This window comes from Molothrus aeneus, chromosome 4 (assembly GCF_037042795.1).
Source record: "Molothrus aeneus isolate 106 chromosome 4, BPBGC_Maene_1.0, whole genome shotgun sequence".
Lineage (NCBI taxonomy): Eukaryota > Metazoa > Chordata > Aves > Passeriformes > Icteridae > Molothrus > Molothrus aeneus.
In genome coordinates this window covers 19549534-19572099 of record NC_089649.1, presented here as the reverse complement: position 1 = coordinate 19572099, position 22566 = coordinate 19549534, and the positions used below count along the sequence as shown (strand labels likewise).

At 43.0% G+C, this 22566-nt stretch overlaps 1 protein-coding gene across 1 annotated transcript in view; it reads left to right on the top strand.

Moving 5' to 3' along the window:
• FAM13A (family with sequence similarity 13 member A) overlaps nt 1–22566 on the top strand; it is a 125501-nt gene that overhangs the window by 52976 nt on the left and 49959 nt on the right. The window contains 1 exon segment of the mRNA XM_066548049.1: nt 17517–17558. Within this exon segment, the coding sequence (XP_066404146.1) occupies nt 17517–17558 (42 nt within the window).

The window sequence follows — 22566 nt, the reverse complement described above, 5'->3', positions numbered from 1 at the left end:
AACCTTGGAAATCTTTGTGCTTTTAATATTTATGTGTATATAAACCAAGACACTCATCACTAACCCCTGTTTCAAGCAAGTAGGGAAGAAACAAAGCCTCTGTGCTGTGACATGACTTATTTTTACTTCAATAAGTAAGTAGTTCCCTCTCCTGTAACTTCCTTAGGCTGTCTGCTGAAGTGCCTGGTCCATTGTTCGAAAGGGGAGGCTCAGCACAGAGTGCTCTTTTTCCGCTAGCTTTGCAGAGCCAGCAGTTTTTGACCACCTGAGGCTGTGAGGTATTCCTTCCCCTGTGTCTCTCCAGAGGGGACCTGGGCCTGTGTCCTGCAGGCAGTCCCCACAGGAACATCAGCAGGCAGAGGTCACTGGGTTCTCAGTCAGGTTTGTTTGCTGCTGCAATTTCCCGGTTCAGCTGGGAGAGCTGTGCCTTTGGACATTGTGTTCAGCACGTTGCAGCGTAGGCTGCTGGGTTCAGCTGTGACTTCCTATGACACACATGTATATTTTTATTCAAAGTGGTCAGCTGGCTGTCTAATAAGAAGAGGCTGAGCGTGGCATGGCTGAGTTGTCACTCACTGCTGCTGTCACTTTGCATGCATTGGTTTGGCTCTGAGCTGTTTCAGCATTGTAAAATCCTTCTCTTTCATGATCAGTGGCCACGAGAGATTTCCTCTCATTTTATCTGTTGTGAGGAGCATGATCCCAAGCTGACTGCTTATCTACAAATTGCACTTCTCACATTGGCTCAGTGCCTTTCTCCTGGCCAGAGGGGGTTACAGTTAGGAAGTGTGAAGATAGTTCTGTTCCTGTACCAAAGCTTTTCTTTTCATTATGCACTTGCTAAAATAGTGTGTTTGTGCTAGGGATGCCTGCAAAGAGAGGCCACTAGGTAGTTGCAAAGAAAAAATAAAAACTGCCTGGTTGTTAATGACTTCAAGTTGTTAAGGCTTTGACAGGACTCCTGGAAACAAGATTCCACCACCAGTTTCTCAGGTCCTTTCACAGTCTCAGGCTCTGTACATTCAGAAAGCTTGAGTCACATAGGGAGGGATTAATATCTGATAAAATAACAGTTTTATTGTTCTGCGTTATGGTTAGGAACTTTCTAGCCATTGAAAAATGATTGGGAGCACTACAATCACTACAACATATTTTATAAAATGTATAGATGTTTCCTTCAAAAAATCCCATCCTGAAACTTCAAAGTATCAAATTGAAAAAAAAAAATTCAAGTGACCATTGTTCTAACAGATCTATTGAGCATCACAGAAAAAAAAAGTTTCCTCTAAAATCTTGTTAGCTTTTGCTGGATGTATGCTCCTTGAGTAGAAAAATATATTCTTTTCCCAAGACTCTGAGAGGTGGCTGGGAAGTTGAAAACTTACAAACCTTACCCATGTTGTTCTGAATGTTCCTGATGATGAACTCATGTGCTGAACTTGTTTTTCTGCAGTATCCACTTGTGCCAGTCCTGACAGGAATGTCCTGCAGTGGGACAGAAGGGTGTTTGCGCAGCCTGGACACATACAGAGCAGCTAGGCTCAAAGCTGATGTTGCAAATGAGGGGCACAGCAGTGAGCTGTGCTGATTAAGCCCTCTGTATCTCTGTATCTGACTGTGCATAAACAACCATTTGTTGTTTCTTGCTGTACACACAGCTGGGCACAGGAAGAAGCCCCAAGGCTGACCCGAGAGGGCTGTGTTCTGCTCAAATGCAATCAGGTTTTAATGGATCTGGTCAGAGTTGCCTTCAGCAGGATCTCCCTTGCTTCTGTGGCAGATGTATCTTGCAGCTCTAGGCAGAGAGCTGGAGTTATTTTCACCCAGCTCACTCTTGTTTTGTACTTCCCAGCCAGAGTCCATCTCTCCTGCCGAGTCATCTTTTTCCCACCAGCTCTCCTGGGAGCCAGGCTGGCCACTGGGGCACTGGTACAAAGGGGGACCTCTTTTCAGTCACTTAGTCAGCTGGAGAAGAGGAGCTATTCCTGGAGGGTTTTTTCTGGAGGGTGACTCTGCCAGACTGCCTCCTTTGCCAACACAGACAGCAGTTTATCTTTCAGTGGAGTAAAAAGCCACGTGCAGCAAATGTGAATGGCGTGGCCTGTTCCTCTGCTTTCCTCAGCCCCTTCCCATAGCCTTGTTTTTTGTCTGAACTATAAGCATGTCACTTGGAGGTGCTTTAGGAAGCAGGGAACATGAAGGGTGCAGAGGTATGGGCTTCAAAGAATAGTAATTTTGTAGAGGATTGGAAGGATGTCTTTGGAAGATGGGAAAGTGTAAAAACAGTGATATTTTTGGTCATGGAGGGAGCACCTGGGACTCACTTAAATATTTTAAAACTTTTTTGTTAACAAATGAATGCTTGTTTTTCATCATTTTTAATGATGTTTTCATTGGTCTGAAACAGTTGGATTTTTAAAAAGCTTTTGTGCAAACAGTTTTATAGAAAAAACAATTTAGTGTTTTAAAGAAATAACGATTTAGAAGAGTGGGAGAAATTTCATTGGGCACTAAAATTTAGGAATTTCATTAGGTTAGCAGAGCTTTGGAGAAAGCCTGCTTTGAAAATAACTTGTGCCAGACTGGACTGCTGCTTGTTTGCTCGCTCTCCCATGCTCTGGCACTTGCACTAACTGGTGCAGATGAAGAACCTAGTGACCTTGTCACTCAGCATGCTTTACCCTGTTCCCACAGCAGATTAGCTGGCACAACCAATTCATCACTTGTTGCTTTCCCAGGAAACCCTTTAGGAACCTACTCCCAGTCCTCCCCCTTCTCCAGGATGGAGGCCAAGAAATAATTTCTGGGCTATCCCGTGGGGTGAGAGTCCTTTGGAACAAGTTAAAGCAGCAGGCAAGCGGGTGTGGCAGTGCTTGCAAAGGACACTGCTGTTTAATGAAGGGAAGCCACTGCAGCAAATCCAGGTCTCCAGGGAGCATGAGGTGTCCCTTGCAATGGGAAACTTTTGTGCTTACCTGTTGGATGAGGTCAGGAATGCTGAGAACCTGAAGCTCTGAGAAGCTTTCAGTTTGGTCCGTATTATTCTCTTGTCCCTGCAAGTTTAAAGAACAGTTCTGGAATATGTTTCCTCCTTAAGCTTTAAGTAGCTGAAAAGGTTTAAAAGGTAAGTTGGCCTCTGAGTTGCAGGAGGGAACAGAAAAGCTATTGTGCAAAAACCAGTATATTCTCCACAGATACGCCAACAAGGCTGGTATTTCTATGCCAGTGCAAAAAATAAAAGGGGTAAAATGAAGTCAGCTGAGAGCATCCTGTTCCTCTTTTGGACAAGAGGAGTATCAGTTACAAAAGTAAGAAAGAAAATTCTGCAAATTCCATCTAGACTGTTTGCATAAGGCTTGGTGTTCCTAAACAGAGGCAACTGAAATTTGTAAGAACATTAAAAATTCACTATAATTATTGATGAATTACATCAGTAGTTAATTATTCTCACCACTTTAAAATGTCTTAATTTCTAGACATAACTTGCAAATCTTTGACTTCCAACCATTGAGTATTCATCAGTTTGTGAGTACTAGATCAAGTATTAATGTTTCCTGCATGCATCAACGATTTTCTTTGAAAAGCCCTAAATGTGTGGGTTTAATTTTTGTGTGCCCTTCATGGGCTGTCTCTTAGCACTCTTCAGTTTTTCACAACTTGCTTTGAAATGGGAATTCTTGAATGGATGAAAGTCTTTTGCAGCAACCAAAACCTAGCAGGAAATACAGACGTAACACACCTTTTTGATGTAATACCCATGTTAATGTCTCTGAGGATGATGATGATAGTTTCTTCAGCCACACAGTCACTCTGGGCCTGTAAGTATGATGTTGTACCCCCATAGTTCCCAGATTTTGAAAGTTTTAATGCTGTCTTGCACACAACATACATAAAAAACCACCAGTATGCATAAAAATATACCAGTATACATACATAAAAATAACCACCAGCATAATTTGACTTTTTCTTACAAATCACTGAAACATCGTTAAGTGAAACAGGGCTGAGCACCAGCTTTGCAAAGTCACTGTTACTACTTTTAAACCCTTCTGAGGATTCCCCTTTCAGTAAATTATGGTTTTAACTTATTGGTTGGTCTTTCTTCCTGTGTATGCCCTTTTGGAGGGGGCCTTTTTAATTGTCTGTCTACTTTGTTTGGACTTGAAGGCCACAGTTTCCAAGTACAGTTTCTATTTACATGTGACATGCATTTCATATGTGCACACAAGTCTTCTGGCTTGCAGGAGATTTTCCAGGGTATTTATCCTTTATAATGGCAGATGTTCATATACATAGATACTTTAAAGAGGAAAATGTGCCTGTTAATGTAAGTATGTATACATAAATAATGGAATTTTTGATTTTCTATTGGTAGTGTTTTGAAAAGTACATTCTGTAATTTTCAGTCTGGCGATATCTTTTCTTTGCGTTTCATGTTTCTGCCAGAGGGAAAATATTGCATAACTTAGTAAGCATTGTGGGAATAAATTGATGGTATTGAGTAGCATCCTAAAAGCCCCCAGATTTTGTCAGACCAGAAAAGATTGCCTTTCTTTTTTTTTTTTAATTCTTGAATAGTGTCTGATTTGTGTATGACTGTGCAGTGAAGCAAGGGATAACTGTTTTTCAGGAGGCAGACACAACCATATCCTCATAAAATCCATTATTTAGATCACATATCTTGTATCCTCTGGCGCTGCTCACAGATCCTCTTCTCTTGTTGCTTTCTATGCTGAGAAAATTACTTGGTGTGCAGCAAAGTATGAAAAGGAAAGAAAGAGGAGAAAGCACTTCTGTAATGATGATTGACAGGAGACTTCCTTCCCAAATGTGCAGTTGTTCTTTAAACTTTAATGGAGAAAAGTGATTGTTCATATTTAGTTCCAGTCAGTGTTTTTCTTCCTTTGTTGAAACTCAGTAAGAAGTTTACAAATCAAATAGTTTGAACACAGGTGTTGCCTTGGTGTAGGTGCTGAAGTGTGGTGGTACGTGTTGGTATTTCAAGGGACTTTATCATTTTTATTGTTATTTGCTGTCTATTCTCCTGAAGGGTTGTCAATACACTAGGGAGCATACAGTCAGTGGAGAGGATGCTGTGCCTGTCCTGAGAGAGGGTTTTTCCTCATCCTCTGTTTCTGTAGTTGGTAGTACCATAAAGGGTTTCTTTGGTGCATTGTTGGTGCCAGCAGATGAGTTTGGCTTTCCTGGGTAATATAAATGCAAGAACTATGTGAACTTGCAGAAGAGGTTTTGTCTTCTTTGTTTAACATGGGAGAACAAATGCAACAAGTACAAGCAAATCCAAACCAAAATGTTGTATAATCCCAGGTTTTATGTGTGCTAGCCCAGCCTGAGTTTATGCTAGTTAAAAAAAGGCATAAGAGGGCAAGGGGAGGGTAGGAATTCCTGCCTCTGACAAATAGCAAGTTGGTTTTACCGTCAACATCTGTGTGAAGGAAGTGGAATTGTTTGGAGATAAGGCTGCAGCTTTCTGGCAGCTTTTGTCTGCCTGCTTTGTGCCACAAATAAATCACTTGTGGTCCCTACACATGAACAGGGGAGGTGAAGAATTAAGATTTGTATTCTTGTTTAGCAGCTGAGACATTCAAAGGTCTTTTGAGACAGTGTGAACTGACCTAAGGTGACATGCATCCTCTGCTACCACTTTTACCAATGGTTGGCCACAGTCCTCAAAAGGAGTTTTAAAAATTTCACTCTGACATTTCTCCATGTTAAAATCTTTTGTTGCAGTGTCTGCAGCTGCTCTCAAAGTAATTAAACCTTTGGGAAACCAGCAGTGCTAGCAACCAGCTAGCATTTTTTCAGTTTTGGTCACCTTTCTTTCAATGATTGCTGAAGTTGCATGCCAGTAGGTGCAGAGAAACATGAGCTCCTGTACCTCTTCTTAATTGGCAATTCTTGTGATGGTTTTGGCAATGTTGAAAGAGACATAGGAGGATGCAAAGAAGAAAGCTGATACCCATTGAGGGGACTGCAAAAGAAGAGAAGCAAAAGGTGGATCTGAAGGTGTTGAGGGCTCAAGGAGCTCTGCAACTTTACTGTTGGCATCTGGTTAATTTTAGCATGATGCCACAAGCTAACCTTCTTCACTGATGCTAATCCATAAATTAATCTTTCTGGTTATTACAGGATCTCTTTTTGTTAGTGAATTCTTTGTCAAGGAGCTTAGTACTTTTAAGCTTATTTATACAAGCAAGTCCCATGGAAGTTATGACAGAATAGCTAGTGTATAAATTAATAGTACAGCAGCTATTTGAGTTATTCCACTTCTGTTTATTCAGCAAGCTGCTCTGGAGAACCCTGACTCCTTGCCCATGTAGATGTGTCCTTAGTTAAATGTGGAAAATTAAGTTTTTTTAATGGCATCCCGATGGTAACACTCAGTTTAGAGAAGTGTAATAAACTATGAATAATTGTATGTGTATAAAAAAAAGACTGGCCAGGAAAAGTCAATTTGATTTATTGTTGAACTGTGAAATAGTACAACATGCTTTTGTTTTATACTGTAGTAGTTTTATTTATCAGGATAAAATCTTTCTCTCATAGTTTTAGTTGCTTATGAGCACATGTGATGCATTTAATTTAACAGGAAGTCATCAAGATACTCATTTAATTGCGATGGGTAAGAGCAGCCCAGATCCATGATGGCAGAGTGCTTCATCAGCATTGCTGACTTTCCTAAAAAGGGGCCCTGTGCTGTGCCGGGCGTGACTGTCACAGCAGAACAGGCTTGTGCTGAGGCAGTGGGCAGAAGCATTACTAATGCACTTCTTCCAGTCAGCCAGCTGACAGGAGCAGATATTAAACAGCTCAGGGTACTGAAGCTAAGCCACATCTCAATTGACCCCCATGTCTCTACTCCATGCTGCTGCTTTCTGAGGCTGCAGCTGCCCACTGCTCTTGATTTGGACAGAAAATGCCCCTGCTGGCAAGGGTCAGGATCTCTTGGGCATCCCTGTGAAATGTCTGATACCCTCTGCTAACCTGGGAGTGTTGGCTGCTTCTCCTGAAAGCTGGTGTGGCTCATGTTTAGTTTGCATGACCTACATCCCTACAGAGGTGTTAAACATACAGGTACTAAGCTCCTGCCACAGCTTTCTCTTAAGCCAGCACTAATCCTCTCTAGGGTTGAACTGGGTGGTACTACCAATATTGACTTGAATTTTTGACGATTGACAAATGCCATTATGTTTGTACCACCTAAAGTGTTGAAAGGACACTCTTTAGTCCCCTTTATCAGATTAGGATCATCCCTTTCCCCATCACACAAAGTATGCAGTGTGATAACATTGTTCACAGGCAGGGCAGCAGCAGAAGTGTTTCTGTCCAGTGTTGGGGGAAATGGAGAGCAATTCCTCAGGGCTTCTGGGCAGAGGAGCTGCAAAGGTGAAAAGTAAAACCCTGGGTATGCTCATTCAGTAGCCATTAAATGTTTTGGTGCAAGACCTCAGTGATTTTGTGCTGTGCATTTTTGAAGGCGGCTGTGTCCCGGTAAGTAACACACCCTTTGTCGGGTGCTTTTGCCACCGCTCTTCCCAGCGCCAAAATTCTGCCCAATGGAATGCTGTGATTTGTTGTTTCAGAGCAATACTTGGTCAGCAGCCACAGATGTAGAAGCAGGAGTGCTTGAGAACAGCCCACTGGGAACCTGAGTTGTCTCTTCAGTTCAGATATTAAGGGCAGAAGAGTTCTCTTTGCAGTGGGTCGGAACTGGGTGGCCAGCTACAGCACAAACCTTTCAAACCGCGGTGGTGTGTACCGCAGCACGAAGGGATCGAGTTCAGAGGTTTTGCCAGCCCTGCTAGACACCGATCCGTGGTAAAGGTGTGAGGGCAGAGCCAGAGCAGCCCCCCTAGAGTGTCGTGGAGTTTTGCGGGGCTCTGTGTGCCCGGGGCACCGCGCCTGCCCTTCCCGGAGCGGAGCGTCGGGAGGGAGCTCGGGAGAGACTGCATTGCACCCTGGGCGAGTTTAGGGAGAAGGGCGGTGGGTCACCCAAGGGGATACAGAAGACTTTGTGCAGTCTTTCTGTTGAAAGGAGCCATTAGCCCTGAGCTTGTGGCATCTTTTGCAGGCCCAGAACCGAGTGGACATCAGAAGCCGCTTTTGGTTAACCTGTGCCTGCCGGGCCCGGTGGGGCGAGCAGGGGCAGGGGCCGCGGCGGGTGTCGCCGCTGGGGGCCGGGCCGGGGCTCTGGGCGCTGGGGCGGGCCCTCGTCAGCCGCCAACCCGGGCCCTGCCGCCCCTTCGCCCCTCCCCGGGGCCGGGCGCTCCCCGCGGCCAAGCGCTGGCGGCGCTGCGGGCGCGGCGAGAGGCGCGGCGGGCAGCCGGGCGGGCAGCGGCTCCATGGCCAGCATGGCGTGCGAGGTGATGCCCCTGCAGAGGTACGTGTCCAGCCGGGGCGAGCCCGGGGCTTGTGCCGGGCTGTCCGGCACGGGGGGCCGGGACTCGGACCGCCCTGGGAGCGGGGATGCCCGCTCGGGAGCGGGATAGCCGGCCGCGCAACAAGTGGGGCTGTTAGCGGATCTCCGGGGGTGGGAGATCTCCGGCGTCCCCGGGCGGAGATGGGGGTTCGATGTAGCACCCCGAAATCCACACAGCTGTGGATTTCTCTGTCCGGGGTAGGAGCAGCTCTCAGGTTAGAGGGACCCCAGCCAGCCCTGGGTCTCCGGCGGCTCCGGGCGATGCCGATCCCTCCGGCGGCTGCCGTACTGCGGTGCGGGAGCGCGGCCCCTGCGCACAGCCCCCTCCGGCTGGCAGCTCGCACACCCAGCCGGCCGCAGCACGGGCGACAGGTTTAGTTTTCGGAGAAAAAGGGCTGGGTGTTTCCAGGGTGCCGGCGCACACCTCCCTTCAGCACCAGCTGTCAGCAAGTACCTGTGCTGGCATGTGCTCCCGCCACACTATGGCAGGGACAGCTGCAGTCTGGCTTCTGAAATGGCAGGGCACAGACCCACTGCGGGGAGGTGTGTACACAGCCCTTTCACTGGGTCATCAAATTCTTATTTTTATTTTTACTATTCGCTCAGTTCTCAAAATTAAGCAGTCCATATCTCCCCTAGTAGTATTTGAATGGCCTGGATATCAGTCTTTCTGCAATCTGCGAAACAGAAAATAAAAAATTGACCGTGCCATTTCAGCACTGTGGTGGTGCTGTTTCAGCAGAAGCTGCAGAGTTGCTGCTTACTTGAACACAATAAAATAGTAACTGAAATTGCTGCCCAAACTGTTTTGCCTTGATAAAGTGCAGGGTCTTCTGCAGGTAGGTGTGGAGAAAGTCTCTTTGGCACTATTGCAGTCCTGGGGTTCCATGTTGATGACTGCAGAGAAACAGAAATATGGTTTGAATGTCTTAAAGAAGTGGTCACGGTGCATCATTTCTATTTGAAGGACCAGTCTCACATAATATCTTTAACCTTTCAAGGATCTGACTGTCCTATCAGTGGTCGGAACAAGTGGTTGTTATTGTGCTCTTGACTCTTCACCCCAGGGGAAGATAGGTTTCACAGGCTGGCTCTAATTAGCCTTTTTGTTATTGCAAGGACTAAGTCTTGATCAGTTAGAGATGCAGTCAGCACTTCAAAAATGAGGCATTTTCTTCAAACTCTGTTAAGCCCTAAGCATGGTACAGAATTGGTTTTGAGTTTTTCAGTTAAAATAATTCACACAATTCTGGCTCCTTTTCCATCTCCTTGATCTATTTTTAGGCTGTGTATACTGTACTTTTTAGCACCTTGGGTTTTTTTGGCACAGATTACTAGATCCTTTTACAATGGCATTCTCCAGGTTGCACCTTTATTTGCCTGTTCTTCCCTTCCTCAGGGCAGAGTTTCGCTGGCTTTGAGCATTTTTTGTCAGCTTCAGGAAAGCTGATACCTCCAGTATTGGTTAGTACCAGTGTGGATAGCACTCTGTTTGTGGTTGCTGGGGGGTGGACAGGCTGATGTTGCTGTTCCAGCTGAGGACAAATTGCAGTGCATGGTTCCTGTTACTGGGTTTAATCAGAGTAGTGGCACCCTTCAGGTTCTGTGATTTAGGACACATGCCAAGCTGAATCTGTCTCTCCCTCTCAAGGAAGGGAATGAGCTGCCTGCAGTAATCACACTTGGTTCCCTTCCTGGGTGAGTGAACTTGCCCCTGCCCATCTCCTGCAGGTGCTGTGCTCCGTGCTCTCTTTGGAGCCACGTGGCTGGCCATGCTGTGCCTGCCATGGAAACCCTCCTGTGCTGAAGCAGTACAAGTGTGTAGCTGGTGTGTAAAACTTGGGAGAGGGAGAAGGGCTCTGTGTCTGCCAAGATTTGTGTGAGCTGTGAGTCTGTCTTCCAGAAGATCATATAAAGTGCTTGCATAGAGCCATATGGACTATAATGGTGTCATCCTATATATAGATGTCTGTGGAAGGGCATGTGGTAGGTATGGTGTCCTGCTGTGAAGGAGTGACAGTGGGGATGTCAGGGTTACGTTTCATTGCATGGGAAGAGGTGGAAGGCCAAATGTATTGAATCCTCACTGCAGTAGGTACTATATTGCCCAAGCACTGTAGAAGGCACTGGTGAATGTCAGATGGATTGCATCACTGATTTTTCAAGTTACCCACCAGTAATTGTCTCTTCTATTGCTGTTAGGCTACCATCTTTTCAGAATAGCATGAGCTTACTTTGGTATCCCAGCTTCCTAGTTAGAGTGCTACTAATGCTGTTAATGCATGTTTCGATTCATGTATTCTAGCTCAGTCTATTGCAGATTTAACAACAGCTGTGCAAAGCTGAGGCCTGTGGTTGCCTTTGCCAATAATATCTGCCAGTTTCTGTAGGAGATAAGGAAGGCAGGTACACACTTGGGCTTTGTTTGTGATCGGTGGCCCCTGTTGCTTAACAAGTCAAGGTAGCAGAAGAGTGAGGCCATCACAAATATTTTTAGCAAGTGCATCTGGAAGCAGTAGGGAATGTGACTGGTCTGTTTCTAACCCATACAGCAGCAGTTGTCTGGATTGTTACCAGGATTGTTTGATTTACCTTATTGGTTACCAGCATTGTTTGATTTACCTTACTGGTTGGTTCATTTGGGATCTTTCACAAGTTCCCAGCAGTTTAGCCCAAGAACACTGCTGTATTCCACCACCTTTTTTTTGTTTGTTTGTTTTGGGAGGAGTGGCTGCTGTGTTCCCTTTATCAGATTTGTGAACATTTTTGTGTTTAAGTTGTACATAAGTAAATAAATCTGATCTTTTGGACTTTGCTATCACTTTCTATCCAAGGTACTGGGAGTGCTTGACAAGCCTAATGAAGTATATTCTGGAATATGGATGTGAAGTATGCTCTCTGAGGGTGGAGAGAACTTGAGTCTAGTTTTTTCTTTGTTTGCTTTGAGTTTGGGTGGGTTTTTTCTTCTGGTGGAAGAATGAAGAAAAATTTAAACTTGTGGCTCTCATCTTCCTCAAGTCATAGCTTGTTAGAAAATGCTATGTGAGTTTTATGTCTTCCAAGCTCAGATTTGACCCCTGTCTTATCACAGCTGTGACAGGTGAGTGTAGAAGCTTGTGGGAGCTCTTCCTCAGTACCACTGGGGGGGAAGGCTCTGACTAAAAGAGGGAATTGGTGTGGAAATTTTTTTTGGTGTTTGTCTCTGGGGTGTCCACCTGATTAAGCAAGAAAATATTAATATTCGCCTAAAAACTGGCCTCTTAGATACATTTATTTGAAGTGTGCAAGCTTTTAACAAACAGTCCTGAAACTGAAATTACTGGTTACCTAGTAACAGTTCTTTGCCATTATAATGCAACAGGTATGTGTGTGTTATGCAACTTCACTGTTAAATTCTGAGAAGAGGTGAGACTTTGGCTGGTACATTCATTCTGTCTCTTTCTGAGCCATTTTCTGATTTTACCCTAGTGAGGACCATTGCCAAACCACAAGTAAAAGAAAAGACACTGCCCCATCTTTCATAATAAGACCCAAGTAGCTTAAGAAGTAAAACAACAAAAGTGAGCTGTTTAACATTGACGTCATTTTATAAAAGATAAACATATTTGCAATCTAGAAGGATAGTAAGCAGAAAATAATTACACAAAATTATGCTGTCAAGGGCTCCGGGATATTCAGGTATGTTAATATAAATGGAAAATCTACCTCTTGCTCACAGTGGCACTTAATCAGCAAGAAGTTCTGCTCACTTCAGCTTGCCATGGGACAGCCTATACTTCTCTGATCTCTAATGTTGCTTTGAAGTAGGAGGAGGTGTGCAAAAAGCCTTCAGTATACTTTTTTTCCTTTTCAGGTAATATGCCTCAGTCTCAGAGCCTTCTCACATACAGCCTGCACAGTTATGCCTCTGGATAGATGCCTGTGCATTGTAATTTATTTGAGAGATCTTTAGGAAACAAACATGCTGAAGAAACAGCTTTGAGGAAGATGATGAGATCCTTTGGAGTTTAATATTTAAACCAGTTCACCTGCACCCAAGTAATTGGAGATATTTTACATAGTATGATATTTTTGCACAATACGTGAGTTCAGAATAAAGAAGTTGAGTTGTCAGCCTTGGATTTTGACGTGTGGCTCATTTGCTGAGTAGTTTACTTAATTTTCAGTGGTATGCATGGTTAAGTGTAAGCACAACTATTGTGAAGACTGGAGATAAACATCTGAAACAACACGTTATGGTTTTGATTTATTAAAGTTACTCTTCAGGGAAAATGGAAATGTTGGCATGGAAATAACTCTCACAGGAAAATAGCATTTGTTTTTTAGACAGTGCATATATGGCATTCCCTCCTCCCCTTCTGTTTAAGGTTATAGAGCAAGGGTGGCATTGCTCAAGGATTGAGGGTAGGTGCTGACTTTAATGATGACCATTGTATCACTGCAGTGTTAAGATGTTAGATTAAATTTATGGTTAATCTTGCATCAACGATGGTATTATTCTTTCTTCTTTTGCATAATGTGCCTCAATATTTATTTGAAGGAAGTTTATTTTGAAGGATTTATTTGAAGGCAAAACCTTGTGTTGCCTGCTATTTCTCATTTGCAAAAACATTGCCTTTTACCCACTGCTGTGAAGCACAAGCTATGAGTAAATAGCTCTATTGAGAAAATAAGCCTGCAATAAATTTTCATGAGCTGTTTCAATCTTGCATTTTTTTGCAACATTGAAATAACTTTTATGGGGAAGTGACTTGGGTAGGTGAAAAAGTGCTGAAAAATTTGTAAATAAGATGAGACCTTCAGCAAAAAGCACTACTGTGGCCTCAAAAATCAATGTTTCCTTGAAAATCTTTTTAGTGTTGTTGGTGTTGAATGTCATAATAAGTAAATAAACAATATTGTTAAAATTCTCAGTAGTTGCAAAAATTGTATTTTAATCCAAGGAGGCATAGGTGCTCTGAATGATGAGAAAAAAAACAAGAGGGAGATAAGTTTGAAGCCTTAAGAAGTCTCTCAAACAATAGCCTTCCTTCTCCTCCCTCCAAAACCTGCATTAACTTTTGATATCATTAGTAATTTGATGTCACTGAATTTTTCATTGGCTTCACTGAATTTTTCATTGGCTTTTTGTTTGATTGCATTAAAAATAAAAGCAGCTGTTGCTTTGCATTAAAAAAAGTATTCTCACTAAAAACCAGCTACATTTCTTTCAAAGTGGAGAATTTCTGTGGTAGAATAGAAAGGGAGCCATTCCCTTATCTAACATTTGAGGTCAGAACAAACAGAGCCTCTGGCAGGGCATTAGGAAAACATGACCTTGGCTGAGCAGCAAGACCCTGCCAGTGTCTAGGCCCTTCATCTCTGGTGCAAAATGTTGACCCATGACTCAAAGTACATTTTCATAATTGTAAAAGGAAAAAAAAATCCAACCAAAAAACCCCACAAAACCGAAATCTGGAGGTTTTTTTTTTTTAATTTCATCAACTAAATGTCCCATTTAAGTTTGAAAAGAGATGTGGAGCAGGAAAGCAGCAGTAGCTTTGTAGGGGAGGTTCCAGTGCCAGGAAGCTAAGACAGAAGAGCTGCTGCTGGTTAAGTGCAAATGAAACAAGGAGGAAGGACCCTGAGCCACTCTGACCTGCAGTGGGAGCTCAGGCCAGCGAGGAGAGGGCTGAGACAGGGGTATTCCTTATGCACCTAAATAAATTGGGAACTTCCCATCTAAATGGGTGTTCTATGGCACGCTCAGCACCTCCCTTACTCTGCCTGCAGGGCAAGATGATTTAAAGGTTGGACTTCTTCTGAGAGGTCTTCTTCACTCTCAACGATTCTATGGTTGTATGAGATGTCAGAAAAAAAACCAAAACAACAAAACATGATTACCTGTTTAAGAATGTGAGGAGTGAATGTCACATTGCCTGTAACATTCCTGTTGCAAAAGAGGGAGGCAAAAAAGGATAACTCTCCTTCTGTAATGGAGATTCATCATTTTACAGTTCGACTTCACCCAGGCTTTCCTATTTCCTTCCTCAAAAACAGAAAGGATGTGCCTGACAATCCCAAAATGTGCTAAACTAACTGGTGGGCTAAACTGGTGTTCCTTCCAGTCTGACAAACTTATTATTATTTCAGTGGGCACAAACATACATAATATTACTTCTTTACCCATGAAATAGTTTGTTGTGGGTTTTTATGTTTATTTTGGTTTTTTTTCTTAGTTTGGCTGGTATTTGTTTTGGTTTTTAGCAGGAAGGAAGTTGCCATGTAATCTCCCAAGTATTTCATGGAAGCGATTAATTTCTGTTTAATCCCTGGATTTAGGTGAGCTATTTATATGCTTGAGAAAAAAGAGGCTGCTGTATTTTGCACTCACCTGCTTGGCCAGGTAATCAGTGATAGTTGAATAAATAACTGGAGTTTTATTAAGTTATTTCATGCCTTCTGAACATAAAGCATACGTAAATCTAGACAAAACTTTGAGGATAAAAAAAAAATCCCAACCAAACAAAAAAAACCAAAATTTAATTCACTGCTAAGCCCGTTTGTCTAATGGATAAGTTCTTTGCTGGGCAAGGAAGAAATTTAGAAGATTTTTATGGTTTTGTCAAAAGTCTGGATTTCATACTAGTTAGGTTGGAGGTCTTCACCCCAGATTCAGCTACTGCTCATTTGCTGCACGTGTGAAACTATGAACCACTATTGAGTAAGGGAGGTTTTTCACAGCTACAGTTATTACCAACCATGTCAAATCTTGAACCTTGATGATCTAAATGAAACTGATATTTGGTTTCTGACTTCTGTAAGAGCTTCCTTCTCTGCCATACCCAGCTAATGGGCTTAAAATATTTGTTTGCCCTCAATTTCATTGTATGGATTGATAAATTTTATGCAGTTAGAAAACTTGCTTGAACTTAAGAGGCATCCAGTTACATTTGCTGTGGAAGAAAGGGAAGGAAAGGCAAGAGGATTCAGAGTCCCTGCTGAATACTACTTTTCCATCTGCTCTGTCAAAACAAATGTTGGGAGCATAAATGTAAAAGATTATTTGGACTTTGTATGATTGTGCTGCTTTGATTTGGAAGTTAATTACAAACCTTGAAATAAGGAGGGGTGTTTATGATGGAAAAGAAAGCATGGTTGGTGTGGCTTCAGCAACTGCCACTTGTACATAAAGCAGCATTTGGTGTTGTCATGTGAAGTTGCATTAGTGCACAGAAATCTTGATGGCACTGTGAACTTTCATTTATGTGAGAAAAAATTTTTCATGTTTTCTGTCCACTACTTGGATTTGTTTGCATTGAGATTACAAGTACAGCTATTAATGCAGTGAGCTGAACATAACATAAAACTTCATCAGCAGCTTTGTGAGTTTAAAGTGCTTTCTTTACACTTCAAAACTACTCTGTGAGTGCCAAATAGAGTGATAGCATGCATGCAGGCTGGGAGACTGCATGCCATTAGGGGAAGGAGCCTTACCTGGCAGAGGGTCCTACCCATGTCTCTGTTGCAGGTTGTCTTCAGGGAAGGCAGTAATGTGTATTTCCATGTTTCCATCAACTTTTTCTAGGCAGTCTCAAAGCTGTAGCAGTTTCTCATGAAGACTCTTCAGGTGCTGTTAGCCTCAGCTGCCAGGCAGGCACTCTCCACCTGCACTGCTGTGTCCTGCCTGCCTCTGGGAGCAGCAGCAGCAGCAGCAGCAGCTCTGGGCACTGCAGCTTGTTCAGGCCACTGAAGGCAGGCTTGTGGAAGTGGCAGCAAGGTTCCCAGTAGCAGCTGTGCTCCTAGTCTTCTTGGGGAGCTGCTGAAAGCTGTCCAGGCACTGTTGCCTTTCAGAGGTGATGAAGTTTTGGCAGGCCACACTGATTTCAGAGGCAGTTTCTCTTCCTTCCGCTCTGTGGTGTTTGGTGTTACCCTCAAATTGGGTTTCCTGCATCTTGTCCTTTAAGGTCTTTTCTGTAGATGTATGTTTGTGAATCTTTCCACATTCTAGTTGGGAGGTTGAATCCCTGTGTTTATTTCTCTGGAACACTGGCTTTCTTATCTGTCAGCCTGCCTTTTTGACTCCCTTCTACCTTGCCTTCTCCCTTATGCTCTGCTCCCCTCAGTGAATTTGGAGTTCATATTTGTGGATCTGTTTAACATTGGCTGGGTTGGAAAAAAGCCATGGTTAAATCTGCCTCTGACTCTGTGCAGTGTGAGGGCAGGGTACTTACCTGGCTGCAGGCCAGTTTCAGCTCACCTTGCTGAGGGAGCTTCATGCTGGCTCCAATGGAAGCTGCAGAAAGTACCTGAGTACTTGATTTCCTAGTTGCAAATCCTACAGAGATATTCCTTTCCCCTTTATCAAGTGTTTAGAGCAGCTTTTATAAGCCAATAAGTAAAATCCTTTCAAATTCAAGAGTTCATGTGTGTTGCTGTGCCCCAGCTCATTGCTACCCTTGTGCCTGCACAGGCACAGTGAGCTGCATCAGGGCTGGTAAGTCACTTGCCAGCTGGTGACTAAAACACAACTAAACATTTTGGCAGGGGACCTCCATACCAGCCAGTGGCAATCCCTGATCTCAAGCTACAGAAATGTCACTCAAATAAACTTTCCACAGGAGTGGTAAAACTGGGGAATAGGTAGCCTCATGCATACACATCTATGGCCATTCTTTGGTTACTCAAGATGTCCTTTGTTTTTTTTCCCAAATTTGGCTTTAATAGGCAGATTTTTTCATTCCGGAGCAGCAGACAGCAAAGGACTCTCTTGGTTTTCCTGGCAAAATGCTTTATTGTTGCTATGGGAATAGCCCTAGCACTGTTGCAGAGTCAGAATGACCCCTGGCTGTCTAGCAGGAGATCTGTTACGCCACATCTGTGGACATTGGGAAATGAGTTGGATTGCCAGGATTTAAGGAAAGTAACTTAAAGCTTTCTCCCATGCATCAACCAGAGGACAGAACAGACTTAAGTGTTACCTCTGTAACGGGTGCAGTTTCACTTTTGTTGTCTCTGCTTTTTAAGAGTGAGTATCTTGAGCTGCAAATGCAAGTCTGAGCTGCATACTAACTTACAAAATATATTTTGTTTTTAGCTCCCAAGAAGATGAGCGGCCTATGTCACCCTTCTACGTGAGGTATTTACTCCATTCTTTTCATTTATTTTTCTGTGTGGGATTGACTCCTTATTGGAATTAAATGTGGGGAGGGGCTCAGAAGTGCTGAACAGACTGCAATGCAAGTGAGCATTAATTTTACATTTGTAATTATTGCTCAGTTAGTGGCATGAGTCTTTGTAGATAAAATCTCTGTTGTGATTCTTTTGTGTTTAGAGAGGAGGCCCAGGGTTTAAGGTCTTTATTACAAGATGGACGTGGTTTTCCTCTTTTCTTTGGTTTGTTATGTATCTTAGATGCCTGAGTAGCTTATCTGTAGGCACAGGAGAGAGTGCTGCTACAGGATTTGAGGAACTGGCAGCATGTGCTGCTCAGAAAGAAACCAGGAACCAGATGGTGAGTCAGCAGCCCATCCAGTTCCCTGCTGCAGCCTAGAAAAGCAGGAGAGTGCCTGGGTACCCAGCAAGCCTCACTGGAGGGAATGGTGCTCATGCTGCATTTGAACAAATTGTTTCTTGTTTTGCCAACTGGAGGGCAAAGTCACTGCTTGTAAAAGGGGTCTAATTCTGTTGACATCTGTGAAAGTTTGCTCTGCTTGCTTCAGTAGCAGGCTCAGTTCCAGTGCTTTCATTTATACTTAGTGGAAGAACAGGAGCCAGAGCAATTAACAATGAAGGGCTGCAGAGGAGGAAGGGCCAGATATTATAATTGGGTTCTTTGATCTCTACAGAATTTAAACAAATAAAAAGAAATCCCAGTGGTGCTTTTTGTGAGAACAGTGATAATTAGAATTCTTACAGTGATGTCTGAAATTTGTTAATCTCTGGTGTAGAGTCAGTTTATCTTTGTAGCTTGGGGTTTTTTTTAAGAATTTTTCGAATATGAAGCATAGAAGGAGTGCAGTTAATGCATCCTGTGCAGAAATGTCTGTCAGTGAGTTGTTCATGGACTAGCCTGGTTCTATGATCCTGTCTGCCTTCGGGTTGATGCACTGTCATTCCCTGCAATCCATTTGTGCAGATGTTACTCAGTCTGTACCTCAAAAGCTCCAAATTGTCAAAGGAGATTCTGCCTTTTCCTTCAGGAGATTATTTTGTAGCTGCATACATACATTCCCCTGTCTCAGATTTTTCCCTGTTTAAATCTTCATGTCTTTCCATTGAAAATTGTCTGCCCCATTGTTTTTCTTTCTGGCTAAATGTGACCTTCAAATGATTTTAGGGTTTCATTACATTTCCATCTGTCTTACTGCTCAGAACTGTCCTTCCAAGCCCTTTCCTGGATTATAGAAAGATGATCCATGAAGGAGATTCTTTTTGGCTGACCTTGTCAAGATCACCAAGGAGAGATGGAGTACAAGGAGTGGATCTGAGAAAACTGATACCAAAGCAGGACATTTCTGAGAGGAAGGGAGCAAATTTGAACATCTTAAATAGAGATGTACGCTTATGAGGGGGGAGAACAAAGACTGAGTATGTCCACTGAAATGAAGGGATGGGTTTCCATGGGAATCTGTCTTGCAAATAGGAAGGGAACCATCAGCAGTAAACACATAGCTGGGGAGTGAAGAAATGGCTGGTGGGAGCAGAGAGGGAGCCTTGCACCTTGATACACAGGCTTCTTGCCAAGCCCGTGTCTTTTGTAGCATTGCTGGGATACAGTTACTTGTAAATAAAGGGAACAGCTTGTAAGTCTTGCTTCTGTTTGTAACACATCGGAAATCCTGAGGTCAGTTGCCAAGTGCAGTTAATTTGGCAGGAGAGCTGGTGGTGGCTGGGCGATTCCTGGTGCTTCAACAACTGAGAACTTGAGTGGGTGGCCAGTTTTTTCTGTGTAACTTTGAAAGTTCAGCTTGTTGCCCCAGAGGCTGTGCATGACATATGTAGGAATTGCATTTCACACCATGGGCGAGGAAGGGAAGACTGTCTGCTTTAGCTGTTTGATGGTCAAATCTATTTCTATTACTACCAGCCACACTTACATAGCTTGAAATACTGCTCAAGTAATCCTTCAAGTGAATCATGAATATTTGGGCACAGGGCGGTCACTGCAGTGTGAATGCAGTAATTCCATATAGATAATTATACAACAAGTTAAGTAAGTGGGAACAAGAGCTCTTTAGCTTCCAAACACTGCATAATACTTGGCTCTTGCCAGACGGAAGGAACATTGTGTCCTTCTGTCATGGTTTAACCCCAGCCAGCAACCAGCTGCTTTGCTCACTCCCCCACCAGCAGGATTTGGTAGAAAACTGGAATGGTAAGAGCTGGAAAAGTTGTGGGTTGAGATAAAGATAGGTTAATAGGGCCATGCACACAAGCAAAGCAGAACAAAGAATTCATTCAGTGTTTCCCCTGGGCAGGCAGGTGTTCAGCCATCTCCAGAGAGCAGGGCCCTGTCACATGTAATGGTTACTTGGGAAGGCAGATGCCATCACTGAAACATCCCCTTCCTCGTTTTTCCCCCCACTCTACACACTGAGCATGATGTCACACAGTCTGGAATATCCCTTTGGTCAGTTTGGGTCACCTGGCCTGGCTCTGTCTCCTCCCACCCTCCCATGCACCCCTAAATTCCCTGCCAGTACAAAAACCAGAAAAGGCCTTGCCTGTGTGTAAGTCCTGCTCAGCAATAACACAAACATCTCTGTATTATCAACCCTGTGTTCAGCACAAATCCTAAACACAGCCACATACCAGCCACTGGGAAGAAAATGAACTCTACCCCAGCCAAAACCAGCACACCCTCCATCAGTCAGTTTTAGTAGAATCAAATCAGGCTTGATTATTCAGTGCTGTACTATGTCAGCTAACAATCGAGATGTTTCCTTGGTTGATGTTTTTAACTATAAGACAAATACCAAAGGCCTTAACTTTTAAGTCAGAGCTGTCAGAACACCACCAGTAAATATACTGTTTCTTAAAATGACACCGATTGGTTGTTTTTCTTTTTCTTTCAACATTGGGTAAGTCAAGACTTTATCACCACTGCTACTTTGTAAGGGAATAAAGTCTGTGGCAGTATGAGAGTAAGCAGTAAATGAGACAAAATGTGACATGGGTTTGTAAAGAGTGGTAACACCAGTACAACCATGTTATTTTTTTCAAAGACTTTCCAGAGAGAGGAAGAAAAGGAAAAAGAAAGACCTCATCTGTCTGATGTCAGCAAAATGTTTTATATCATGCCATCTGTATGGAAAAAGTGGGCATGAGTACAAGAACATCAAGATGGGTAGGGAGGAGGTGAGATGTGTAGATACTGCTCGTAGGAGAGGAAGGGGATTGCTACTGGAGATCCTTTAGTGCCATGAACTTCTTTTCCTTGATAGCCGCTAGCATAATAAAGTTAAATCATGTTCGTGAATTGAGCTTATAGCAGAAATTTAGGAGGGTGAATGGGTTGGCAGTGTCTTCTGGGAGAAAATATGTGACAGTGAAATATTATACAGAGTGAGATATAGAGATATATTTATAAAATATCTCCCTGTCATATATATATATAAGTTACTTTTAAATATATTTATAAAGATAAGCATCAAATTTAAGATATATACTAAAAGAAATAATAACATAAATAATAAAGTCATGTACCTGAGGTCTAATAATGAAAATCTTTGCCCTGAAAGGGGAGTTCCTCACATTTGGAAATGCCAGGGAAAAAAAAAAAAGATGTGAACATAGTTGTTCATGGAGGGATGAAAGGGAAGTATGGATAAAAATACTTAAGTTGAAGTAATCACATGACAGTGGATATATAAAGGAAGTATTTTCAGTACACTTAGAAGTATGGATACCCTTGTACAAGAGACAGGTGAGCCTTAAACACTTTCAAGTCACTCCTGTTCCAGTAGCTTTAGGTTTGTGAAGATGATTAAAGAAATGGGAAGACTGTTGCAAGATGGAGAAAAGAGCATGGAGATCCTAGCTACTGTAAGAAATTAACCAGAGCACACATATTCCCCCTGAGTTTTAGACAGAGATGGGAGTATGTTTATATTAGTAATGATACTGATGCAAGAGAGGATATGCACGAATAATTTATTAATCTATTGGGGCAGAAAATTATTAATTTCATAGCTGGAGCCCTCTCTCATTGGGCATTATAAGGAAGGTGTCAGCTTGACCAGTTTGGGAGACCTGGGGTTCAAATCCATTCACCTATTGCTGACCAGAGTCATCTTCTCCCTCTCTGTAGTCCTTGATTAGATAATTTGTTGCTCAGCTGTGCTCAGTACCAGGCAAGGAGATTTCTATAGTGTTAAAAGAAGAGGAAAACCTTGCTAGGTGATGGATTGTTCCAGGGAGTCATGCCTGAAGGGCATTTACGTTCCAAAACCTTCTGTAATAACAAAACCTTGTGGTAAAGGGAGTTGACATTGTTAAAAAGTGCTCCTTGTATAATTCCTTTGTGAAACTCTGAATACCAGCTGCAGGATGTTTGAGTAATCAGTACTGAGAAACACTCAGCAGTTTCAGGTAATGAAGCAGCAAGTCCCTGTAGCACAATTCCACTCTACGTGTGCAGTGAGTTCTCAGAAGACAGGGAATCTTCAGGTATGCTTTGTGCTGCCCTGTGTGCCTTAGATGTGATATTAATCATGTATAGATGCTTTCAGGGCAGCTCCCTGTCCTGAGATAAGCCAGAGTGATGTCACAGGGGAGAAAAGCAAAAGCTTTGTAGTGTGGAGCTTCCTTGTTAACATTCAGAGCATTAAATTACAATGAGACCTGACATCACAAGCAGAGCCAAAGATTGCATTAAATACCCATGAGTGCTGGGCAAGGCATTGGACAGTTTTGCCTGGTTCTTTTCCTAGAAGTACTCCTGCAGGCATTATTCAGTACAACTGGCTGTTTCTCCTTTTAACAGTTTTTATTTGAGACAACTCTTTAAATAATGCAGGTCAGGTATTCTTACCCTGAAGTTTATTGGGTAAGGTGTTTAAATGCTGTTTGTTCTCAGGTCAGTTTCCTGAAGAAACTGGAAAACTTTGCTCTGGATTTCACACCTGCTCAAAAGTTTGCTTGGC